At 47.8% G+C, this 10,963-nt stretch overlaps 5 protein-coding genes; 2 read left to right on the forward strand and 3 right to left on the reverse strand.

The window, feature by feature from the left end:
* Positions 1-11: 11 nt before the first annotated feature.
* On the forward strand, positions 12-1,547 carry FFUJ_03579 (uncharacterized protein; the record flags this gene model as incomplete). The annotated part of the gene is made up of 1 exon (XM_023575442.1): positions 12-1,547. The coding sequence occupies one exon, from the start codon at positions 12-14 to the stop codon at positions 1,545-1,547; it is 1,536 nt and encodes a 511-aa protein (XP_023428623.1).
* A 447-nt stretch (positions 1,548-1,994) lies between these two features.
* Positions 1,995-3,014, reverse strand: FFUJ_03580 (uncharacterized protein; the record flags this gene model as incomplete). The annotated part of the gene is made up of 1 exon (XM_023575443.1): positions 1,995-3,014. The coding sequence occupies one exon, from the start codon at positions 3,012-3,014 to the stop codon at positions 1,995-1,997; it is 1,020 nt and encodes a 339-aa protein (XP_023428624.1).
* Positions 3,015-3,825: 811 nt separating this feature from the next.
* FFUJ_03581 (uncharacterized protein) lies at positions 3,826-5,712 on the forward strand (the record flags this gene model as incomplete). The annotated part of the gene is made up of 1 exon (XM_023575444.1): positions 3,826-5,712. The coding sequence occupies one exon, from the start codon at positions 3,826-3,828 to the stop codon at positions 5,710-5,712; it is 1,887 nt and encodes a 628-aa protein (XP_023428625.1).
* Positions 5,713-6,085: 373 nt separating this feature from the next.
* Positions 6,086-8,605, reverse strand: FFUJ_03582 (uncharacterized protein; the record flags this gene model as incomplete). XM_023575445.1 has 2 exons in its annotated part: positions 6,086-7,985; positions 8,067-8,605. 2 exons carry the CDS (start codon positions 8,603-8,605, stop codon positions 6,086-6,088), a joined length of 2,439 nt encoding a protein of 812 aa, XP_023428626.1.
* Positions 8,606-9,261: 656 nt separating this feature from the next.
* On the reverse strand, positions 9,262-10,748 carry FFUJ_03583 (uncharacterized protein; the record flags this gene model as incomplete). XM_023575446.1 has 4 exons in its annotated part: positions 9,262-9,456; positions 9,508-10,474; positions 10,526-10,554; positions 10,623-10,748. 4 exons carry the CDS (start codon positions 10,746-10,748, stop codon positions 9,262-9,264), a joined length of 1,317 nt encoding a protein of 438 aa, XP_023428627.1.
* Between the last annotated feature and the right edge of the window lie 215 nt (positions 10,749-10,963).

Raw genomic sequence — 10,963 nt, forward strand, 5'->3', positions numbered from 1 at the left:
TTAGACTCTTGATGGCAGACAACTCTACCGCCTCTGCCCTTGCCGGGCAATGGCGCAATCCAGCTGGCTTCATGTCCCTGTTAATGATAATCGGAGGCCCCGTCATACAATCAGCACTTGCCCAGCTCACCGGACCATCTTTCGTTCCCATCTGTTTTAGTTTCGGCTGGGTGTCGTACGCCTTCTCTACTATAAGTGTCTTGGTCGGCGATGGACGTTTGATGCCACTCGCAGACTACGCATGCAAGGTTATTAATCTCGAAAACGGCTATACACGAACGAATAGATCTTGGATTGTTGGTCGACTATTACGAGATCTGGAAAAGCCACTCTTGAACGAAGCACTGCGGGTCGAGGTTTATGAAGCCGTCGATCCTCCTCGTGGAAAGGTTGTGGCACGGGGAAGATCAAGATGGTTTGGATCAGGGGCCATTCTCATTCAGCTGGGCATCACTATCATACCATTGAAATCCTTTGGTGACTGGGGTCCTTTGATGATTACCATATTGGGAACTTGCGGAGCCGTTATAACGGCAGCATTACCTCAATGGAGAGTGGAGAAGTTGGCCTGTCGGGCTAAATCCGCAAAAAGGATCGCAATCACTACGGGAAATGGGTCGCGTCATGTGATAGTGATTTTGGGAAACGCGGGTAGCCTGGACATCGAAGATCTGGCCGCGGGAGAAGGACCACGACAACCTAGGTCGTGGAACGAAGTCAGTTGGTGCGTGAAATACGTGGATGAAACTGGAAAGGAGGTAAAGGTTTCTCGGACGGAAGCCTTTAAAGAATACATGAAAGAGAAGGACATTGTCACTGTGTGGAATGGGACTTGGCTAGGGATCTGGTGTTTTCAATGGCATAAGGCCAAAGGAGGCAAACCGGTGCCACGGGCGAGGAGCAAAGATGTCATTGAAGATTACATGGAGAAACGAAAGCTTACAGAGGAAGCAAGGCTCTTCCGTAGCCTTCCGATAGGCTTCTGGATAACCAGGCTGCTATGTGGATTTCTCATACTCCTTTGGGCAGCAGTTCTCATCTCAGTAATGGCACTGAAAGAAAGAGTATGGTATTTGGTCGGGGTTGGAACTGTTGGCCTGGTCCATAACGCTACCACTGCGGCAATGAGCCGAACGCCAGAGTCTCGCGGCATCCATCTGAAAAGGCAAAAGATGGTATTCACAGGACAGAAGGTTATGGATGTGTTGATGGATCTTGATACATGGGAGCCTGGATGCGGCAGGTCTCTACTTAAGGAATTCTTTCCTGCAGGGCTTGATGTTGATAAGGATCGAGGGGAGACTGACTGGTGGGAGGAAAAGAAAAGAAAAGATGATGAGATAAGGGGAGGGAGTAGGGAAAAGAGCACAAAGCAAAACGCTCAGTTGGAAGCGAACTGTGAGCGTAAAGATAAGTATGATCAAGAGCGTTACAAGGATGAGAACTGCGGGAAAAGATACGACGGTGAAGAGATTGAGAGCCCCAACGTACCAAGTCGAGGGAAGAGGTGGGGTGGTATTACGAGAAGAGTAAGGGATGCTGGTTAACCACTCAGCCTTTTCTAGTTATCTATATTTAGGAAAATATCGCCTTGATCAAATTCATGAAGAAATAATTGAATTTTGAGTCTTTTCTACAGTTAGATATATACTTCTCGGTTGACATGGTGACTTCAACAAATTTCTATAAGACGATTGGCGCCAATGCCAAAAAAGATAGGACAAATATTTCAATTAATTTAAGGACAAATACAATTCAGTCTAATTTTATACATGAATTTTTTTTGACTTGAGAAGGACGACATTTGTTCAGACGATGCTTCAGTCGGCATAGTTGCGACCCTGGATGACATGCTATGTACGATGCCGATAGATAGAGTTCTTGCCCATATGGTACATTATGGGTTATGTTCATATTGATTAGTCTTACATCCAGCCTCATCTTCGGCAACTATCTTGCCTTGCTTCTTCTTCTTTGTCCTGTGAACCCTGATGTCAACAGCCAGCAGACACATGCGATGTTACATGGAATACAGGGGTGAAACGGTAAATATATCCTTTGTGGCACAAAATACCCTTCGCTTTGTCCACCTTCAAGCCCATAGCTGGACTAGAAAAGGTCCCAATAGAAGGCCTGTTTAGATTGTCCAAAACTACCTGTCTGCTGGCAATATCATCTGGGAAGATTCTGGCCATAAGCACGAGTATCTCAAGCCACCCGGTGACCAGGCGCATATCTGATTCGTTTGTGCATTTGTATTCGTACTTTTGCACAGTCGATTTCACATCGAGGGCGACCATTTCCCGGATGTGGTTGACAAAATGCTTGTTGTCATCGGTTATGATGTGCTGGGCATGTGTAAGGACATACTCAGCCAATTCATAGAGAACCCAAGCACGGGCCTGGAAAGACGGGAACCGCCACTCAAATGCGCAGTCGCGAATTAGCATCGGAATGCATTGGAGCATCATTTTGAAGTAATAGTTCTCTAGGTCCGACCGCTTGCCGCAATTCCCCTGCGGCATGCATGTCCAATCGACCCAGATGTACAACCACCCGCTATCGCTTGCAAGGTCATTCTTGAACGCAGCCAGGTCCACACCGGCCGGGTCTGGATTACCCTGTTCTCGCCAGTAGTGGCTGACGAAGTAGCAGTCCTTATTGTTGACATAGCCGTAGGAAATGGGCAGGAGGATGTACTGGTCCAGGCGGTTAGGGTTCCATTTTGCCAACCGCTGTTGCTCCAAAAACGATTTGCGTAGCTGGAAGAACCAAAACTCACGCTTGGCGAGAAGGTCATCAAACTTTGTCAGATCGCGCAGTTTGGTAGAGTCCGATTTGATTGCTGCAACCCTGTCACAGCCAACATAATTTAGTGCTTCCCAAGCCTGAATACTGCGATCAACGAGAGATTGAAAACTGGCGCTAGCAGTTGAGTCTGTCGGTCCGCAGTCAGGCTGTTTACCAGATTGGGCCTCTCGTCCTTCGTAGGTGGAGAATCCCACTTCGCTCATGGCGTTCGTTTGAAGGAGGGAAAACCACTGCGGGGTATTCGATCGTCCATCTGTCCGTTCTGCACTCATGTGGACGGAATGTAATCATGCCGTCAGATGGTAGTGTAGTTAATCTAGATGTACTGTCCTGAGACTTTTTCACGGCCTGGACGAACGTGGATGCTTGGCCAAGCTAGTTATCTCGTCGAAAGTCTTGTTGATCCGGGTATCTCGGATCAAAGCCTAGACTGTATTTGCACAGTGCCCGTACTTATTCGGAGCGCAAAGCTGGTAGACTGGTCTAGGCTGGTCATTATCATTAGCTAGTGTTGTAAAAATCAGCCCCGGGCTGTATGGGGTCGATCCGTTAGGCTGGGATAGCGCAGTGGCGGCAATGTTTAACAATTTATCGCACTAAATCTGGGGGCATATCCAGTCACACGAGATGGCAGGCCGCATAACTCAAAACGAATTCTTTTGACATGTGATAATGAGCTTAGTCTTACCATTTCCTCATTCATTCCCTTCTCGATGGTGGAGGAAACCGAGTACGGTCGCGGCTTTATAGGGTGGCTGAAACATACAGATAGAATTTAAATGAAACATCCCTGTCTACGTCTGGCCTTGCCCAGAATTTTGTCTTGGGCCTCTATGACTTTTCATGCTATAAACAGTGGACGTATGCACGCAAGTTTCCCTTTGTATATCGCATCTGATCAACGACATTTAAGGACTTGCATCGAACCCGCACAGACGCCGTCATTACCTCTCCTCTAGTTCTCGCAACGTTCTCCCCAAGGACGGCTTCGACATCATTGAGTCTACGTCCAAGATGTCACAGACCTCGAGAGCCCAAGAAGAAGCTTCCAGCACAGAGTTGGGCCGGAAAACCCGCCAGCCTGTCATCTTTTGTCGGTTTCTTTCAGGAATGGTGGTGAAAGAAGAAATTGATCTTCATGAGATCCCTTATATAGCTTTCTCTCATGTTTGGGGTAACGCTGACTGGACCACGCTCAACATAATCACAGACCAGGTCATGGTTTCCAAGTCCAAGGCTCGCTTCTTGGAGCATAACCTGCAGGACCTTGTTGGGGACAGTTACTTTTGGATGGACGTTCTATGCATTGATCAAACAAAGGAGGAAGAAAAGATCAAAGTCACATCGATAATCCCGCAGATTTTCGAACGCGCTCAAAAGACCATTGTCATCCGGGACGGGTCAGGTTATATTTCGTGTTGCGCACGCGCCTTTGGCAGCCTCTCGAGCTGGGACGACTACAATGCTGGTGTTCGTAGATGGTGCAAACACTGGACTGACGAACACAACTATCACTTACTGAAGGAAGGGGTTCTGGAGAGATTGTGGCCTCTCCAGGAAAGCATATTATCAAATCGCATTCAGTTCGTCACATGCGAAGAATGCCATTTGACATCTAATGATATGGACTGGGGAAGAGTTCTCAGCGGTCAAAGCGACATATTAGCTAACGTAGACCGTTTGTGGACCTTCTCCAGGGCATGGGCTTCGCACGGAAAGGACAAGCAACCGTCGGCGGACGAGCGACTATCTTTTATATCTGCCTTCTTGAACAATGGAGAGGTCTCGCGGGACTTTCCTGAGGGACCGTCTCTATCTGGTGCTATAGAAGATGGATTCTTTATTCAAAACAACAGTACGCGAAGGACCACCAAGGCAAGAGATCTCATTCTATCAACCATGTCACAGTATGACTGGTACTCGGCGCCATCACCTCAAGTCGTGCGAGGTATGGGTTTCGGGCGTCTTTTTCAAGATTGCTTTTCGCAAGCAAGGCATGCAGATCGCGCAACTCTACCCAAGATCACAGCAGGGATGGTAGGAGAACAAGGAACTTCATTGGAAACGTCGAATGTACCCGAGCCAGAACTCCTAGGAGATCTGGTTAAGTTATTTGGGCTGGCGACTGAGGGTGCACTTCAGCACGATGCAGATTGTGCACTAGGAGTGGAACTAGGCCCGGTCGTGGTTCGCAGCATTGAATCATGCGACATGTCAACCATTTTGCGGATTTTGGAAGGGAGTCTTGAGTTCTCAGAGTTCGCCTGGGGGCTCGCTCGCAGGGGAGAATTGAGCCTGCATAGCGCCTGGCCAGACATTAAAGCCATTTTCGCGGCCGAGGACGAAAGGGAAGACGACGAAGATACATCATCCAAAAATGAAAATCTGCGTCATCAAAATGCCATTCGATTCCTCAACCTCATGGTCCTCGGGTTCTTTGACGGAGGTGGCACGAAGATGGATGCCGACTCGTTCAAAAGGGATCTTATTTCAAGCAACCCATCGAAGTTCAGCAAGACTTTGGTCCGGTTAGGCGCATTAATCAGCTGTGGAATCGGCATCAGCGCCTACATGTGGTCTAAAACCGCCTGGACTCCTGTCCATGTTACCGTAGGCAAGACTGATCTACTCGGAATGATATCTTCCCGTGAGCTGGCGAACAACTCGCTCCGTGATGAACATCACTTCCGCCTTGCTCATCCGATTTCTTCCAATATGACCATCACGTACAAACACGCAGTTATCACTCGTCCAGGCGAAGGGTTGAAACCGCGGCACCGATGTATCGGACTACTCCCTGCATTCACGGATATGAACATGGATAGAGAAGGATGGTCAAGGCGATATGAGAATTTGGGTTTCCCAAAAGTGCCAACCTTTAAGGTTGTCGATTTAATGTAGATACAGAACGCAATATGAGGCTAAGTGTAATCCTCGTCGGCGCAAATATCGCGTCCCGGTACTTGGACGAGCGGTGAGTACGAAATGAAAGAATCCTCCCGCTGATGGTCTCCACGGAAACATGCTCTTGCTGTAGTTTGGCCGGTAGCTACCCGATTGAAGTTAGGCGTGTCCATCAGCTTCGAGCGAGTTACTGTAGAACAAGTTGTGAGCTAGACGTGTTATTTGCAGTAGAGAGTTGTGGTTGAGAGCTTAAGTCAGCAGGGAGAACTTAGTTACTGTAGAACTGTCAAAGGTTTTATTAGCCTCTCCACTGCTCTCGCACTCAATGCCCCGGGATCTGCTAATGCCTCTTTGAGTTCCTCCCTCTCTCTCAGTCTCTGGAACAGAACACTTGGCAAACACGGTGCTGTATCCAGACGCATGAGATAGTGAAGAACACTGCGATTGCGTTCCCTGCCTCTCTTTCAATCCAGCTGAACAGTGGTCCGAGCCTCCTGAACGCGGCCAATCCTGTAGCTGTGAGGAGCGGCGTGTCTAGAAGATCTGCTGCCGTAAGAGACAGGCGGTAGCGGTCCATGACTGCGTGGTTTGATAAGTACTTTTGCAGATCTTGAAGACTGTCGAAACGGAAAGAGAAGGCCCTGAGAGATCTCCACTTGAATAATGACCGTGGGCCGCTGGGATCGTCCATCAGCAGTATGAGTGTCTTGGCGGCGTGTAGCTGAAGGGGGCCATTCTTCTGTTCGTAGGCGCAACAGTTCTCAAGGAGGTGATATAAGAAGCGCAGCAGAACGACAGACTTTCGCTTAGGTTGCGATAGGATGCCGCTGTATTTCGAGTTGGACAATGCCGCATTAGTAACAATAAAGCCATCAAGAGGATAGCTTAGTAGCAGTGGGAACTTGTCCTGTACAAGGCAATCCCGGTAGTTACGTAAGATAACTTCGTTCAAAAGACCGACTCCAAGCTGACAAACATGAGGAAAGTTCTCTGCTTGGAGTACAACTTCACACTGGATCATGCTTGCCTGCCAGTTCAAAGCATTGTGAAGATTGGGAACTTTGGAGGATTCTGATAGAAGGTGCTCAATCTTGGTAAAGATGATACTAAGAAATACCTGGGCAAGGTCTGAACGATGAAACCGTCTACCAGTAGCGATGTTTACCGTTTGTAGCCAGGCATCTTGGTTCTTGCTGTAAGACACGAGGGGCAGAGCAACCACAAGAGCCTCTTTGTGCGCTGCCCTCTTGGTTCCAACCATGGCCACGGCACACTTATCACATGTAATTGTGTCGGATATAATGTCCGTCTCAGGATAGTTGCCCATAGTCAGTGGGTAGACAAGTTTCGACGTGCTGTTGACAGCTGGAAAGTTCTTGGTCACCATCGACTGGTCAGATGCTCTGAGGAGAAGTGTCATAACGGCTCTTGCTCTGCTGCACTTAGGACAGTCTAAGATATGCTGGTCCTTGGCCTGAGTTGGTTTCAGAAACCCTGCAATGGCAAGGTTTAGGTGGTCGCCTTGGTTGCCGGTGATTGTCTCTGTGAAAGGTTCATAGCTCTGTGGCTTTTCATTCGTTTGTGGAGTGTAAGACAGTTTATCGGGCTGTGTCGTTTGGCTAAGGCCTTTGGGGAGCAGAATGCTTCGTGTCCAAAGGTCATTTGAAGGGGTAAGAGAATGAAGGTGTTCAAATTCGTAGCCACCGATGTTTTCCGGGGCACCTAAACGAGTGTTCGGCTCTGTAAGGGCTCTCATTCTAGTAGAGCTTTTTTTAAACTCCTGATGGTAGGCGTGGGGAAATGAAATATGAGCTGGGCAAGGTTCGAAGGCATATGCGTTTTGGGCACCATATCCCATTGCTCCGTAGTCATCTAAGGATACTTGAGTCCCATTCGCTTCTCCTATCTCTGCTATAGTATCCTTTAGAAGCTGGGAGTCTTTGTGACCAAAAGCCTCACTTATACTATCTTGTTCGATCTTGGCATCGACCTTATCCAGCCACTTAGTCAGTTTATCAGACTCTCCCCTAAGCTTGGCGGTCAGTGCGATGGTCTTGATATTATCCTCATTGAGCATGATCTGGCGCATTAGGTCTTCATCAATCGTCTCGCGAGATACGAGATTGTTGATGTTGACGCGAGTGTTCCCGTGGAGAATAAGCTCGTCCTTCTCAACCTTCTGAGCTCTAGGAACAGAAATTCGGGTGAGGTTTTCGTAGGAAACAAAAGGTAGGTCGGACCAGTTGGTGTCATAGTCCAAAGTTGGATTTCTTTTTCCCACAGGCAACAGATTCGAGAAGCATCCTTTGGTGGATAGCAGAGTGGTCTTGCTGGTATCTATGTCGGTGTACATAAACACTACGTGGGGGCTGACGGCGAAGACGGAGAGCCCGACAGTGATGTTGCAGTGGCTTGGCTTCATCAACTTCTCACCAAAGACAGAGACTATGCAAGCTTTGCCGTGCATTCCGTAGTCGGTGAGATTTCGCGCAAACTGACGAACCACGCTCTGGTCTATCTCGCCGTCTGTCATGAGAAACCAAAAGTCTGCTTCCTGTAGAAGAAGTCTGCACTCTGGGTCCTCCAGAAGAACATTTGGATCAGTTCCACCTCCAGATTCCAAGGTATGGATTTGCGAGAGTGACCGCGGTCGCTCCGATGCGTCATTCCAGGGAATGATGGTTATGTTTTCGTACATACTCTGGGGTATGAAAGAGCACACTTGCTTGACTGCCTTTATTTCAGCCGTGAGTGCAGGTCCATACGTGCTGCCAGATACATCGACGCAAATGCAGATCTTTGATTGGCGAAACGACGCTGCAGCTTGCTCTTGGGCTGGAGCCTGATCTGGCACTGGAGGCAGCGGGAGGCCGTCTGGCGAGGAGGTCATGTTGAAATACTCGATGTGGTTTCCGGTGAGAATAAAAGGACAGAGTAAAGTTACAGATGCCTCAGCCGACGTGGATATTATTTTGTTCATTGTAGAGCGGTCAAAAGTGCTTTGTCGACGAGGATGCCCAACGGCACAGCCACCACCATGGCTTGTTGATTGGGTATCTACACCACCATTACCAGCTGTTTGCGTCAGCGGCTTATCTAGGGGGTTGAAAGAGCTGTAAGGCATACACACGGGGCGCATATGGTTAGCAAAGAACAATAATCCATTCTGCCCATACTTTCTCCCAGCAACAATGGCTACAAATTCCTTATACCTACAAGTCGTCAAGTGCAAAGTCAACACTCTCTATATCATCCTCCTCATTATTGGCCAAGGCACTTCTAGAAGATCTAACTTCCTTCCTGGTCAGAAATAAATAGATACAAACAGACGCTATCGTCGCAGGAATCGCCAGTACTGCCCAAAGCCACGCTTTGGCTGGGTTATTGAACCACTTTTGCTGACTAAAGAATGGCATAGATAGTATTGCCTAGTTATTTAGATGGCACTCATTCGCTATTGGGGATGACTTAAACTCACCGCAATGGAGGTCGCGGGAAGAAATGCCATAGTCAACAGGGCAATCTAAGTCAAGTCAGTAGGAGATACTAAGCAGTTTGAATGATACATACTGTCTTCATAGAAACACTGTCTTTCCTCATATCCGATGCCATCCTCTGGGATTCCCTCATCATAGTCTGCGATGCCTTGCTTTGCTTCCTAGCTGATTTGAGCAGCTTTCGGACCATGCTGCCGTTGTTCACCATCAGCATATCATTCCGAGACTTGACAACGTCTGACAGCTTCCGAGTAAATCAGCAATGTTTTCGTCGTAAAAGATACTTTAAGCTTACAAGGCCCATGATTGCCTCTGTCTTTACCTCAAGTTCGAACAAAAACGCCCTTACACCAGAAATATGCTTCCTGATGGTAGCGATATTCTCATCAACCGCTTCCGAGTGGGATTCTTCTTTTGACAATGCCAACTCCTTGATTGAATAGAGCTTCTTGGATACCACTTGCAAATCAGCTAGTATCTCTTCAATTGCTCCAAGGTCAGTCTTATATCTTTGAAGATGAGACATCGTAGAGTGTAGAGACTTTTTTATCGCCAAGTGTCGGGCACGGCATTCAAAGTCGATACTCGGCGATGTGAGCTGTTGCGCATTGTCTTCGAGTAATTTCAGTTCCTGTGACCAGTCAACTACTGCGCCCTTGTTGCGCTCAACTATACGCACAAAATGGGCCAACTGCCTTTTCAGCTGTGTAAGCGCATGATTCCACCATCTTGCAGAACTCGAAAGCAGGGCGATGTGCGAGTCCAACGGTCCATAGTCAGCAGTTCGCCCGATCATCTCTTTGATCTTTCTGTAAGGCTCATCCGCAATTGCATGTAGTCGACCGTCTTGAAAGTCAACAATCACTGTTCTAGAGAGCGTGCCATCATGCCAAGAGTACACGCCAATTTTGGAAGGACGGATATCGTGCTTGATATCCGCCAAGTGTAGATAACCATTAGGATCCACCTGATTACTTACAATGACACTGAGCGCATGCGTTCCCTCTTCATCAAAGCATGGGGTTGCAGTACGCACAGGGAGTGTGTACCAAAAGGACAGGGCCTGCTTTTCATTCTTCCCACATACTAATCGAGTTCCTAACCCTGTCAATATGTCTCCGCTGATCATAGATGATACAAAGCACGGAGAAGTGTCGAAGGCGGCCATGAGCGATCGGAACATTAAGCTCGAGACTCTCAGACGTTTCTTAACCTTTGGAATATCTGAGATTCCAGGCTTCATGATAAATCTGTTAATGAAGCTGCACTTCCAATTAGTCAAGGACGTCATGCTGGCTGATTATAAGACTCACCAGACAAGAACCGCACTGCGCTTGCACAGCTATCCATGGTTAGAGTCAACCCAGTATCAATTCAATAATTAGAATAACTTTTCGCAATATCACTTACCTCTTGGAAGTCTCCAAAGTTCTGGTCCCCCAGAACCATATCTTCAGCACCTCTTTTCTGATGTCCCGGTCCTGTGATGACCCGAACGCCGTTCTTCTTCGAAAAGTATCTCCCCATCTCTGCCATGTTGGCTTCAACCTCAAGAGACGAGAAGCTTTTTTAGCCCGTAAGCCTTTTGCTTTAACTGATTTATTATTTATAGGACTCACAGTGGCGAGTACTCAACATCATTTTCTGAGAGACTGTCTTCAACTTTACTTGGTCTCTGCGAGTTCATTTTTGCAATCGAAACGACGATATCCCAAATCTGTCGTTGAGGTTGGTCCCTCCAGGTCTCCTGT

Source organism: Fusarium fujikuroi, chromosome FFUJ_chr03 (genome assembly GCF_900079805.1).
Source record: "Fusarium fujikuroi IMI 58289 draft genome, chromosome FFUJ_chr03".
Taxonomy (NCBI): domain Eukaryota; kingdom Fungi; phylum Ascomycota; class Sordariomycetes; order Hypocreales; family Nectriaceae; genus Fusarium; species Fusarium fujikuroi.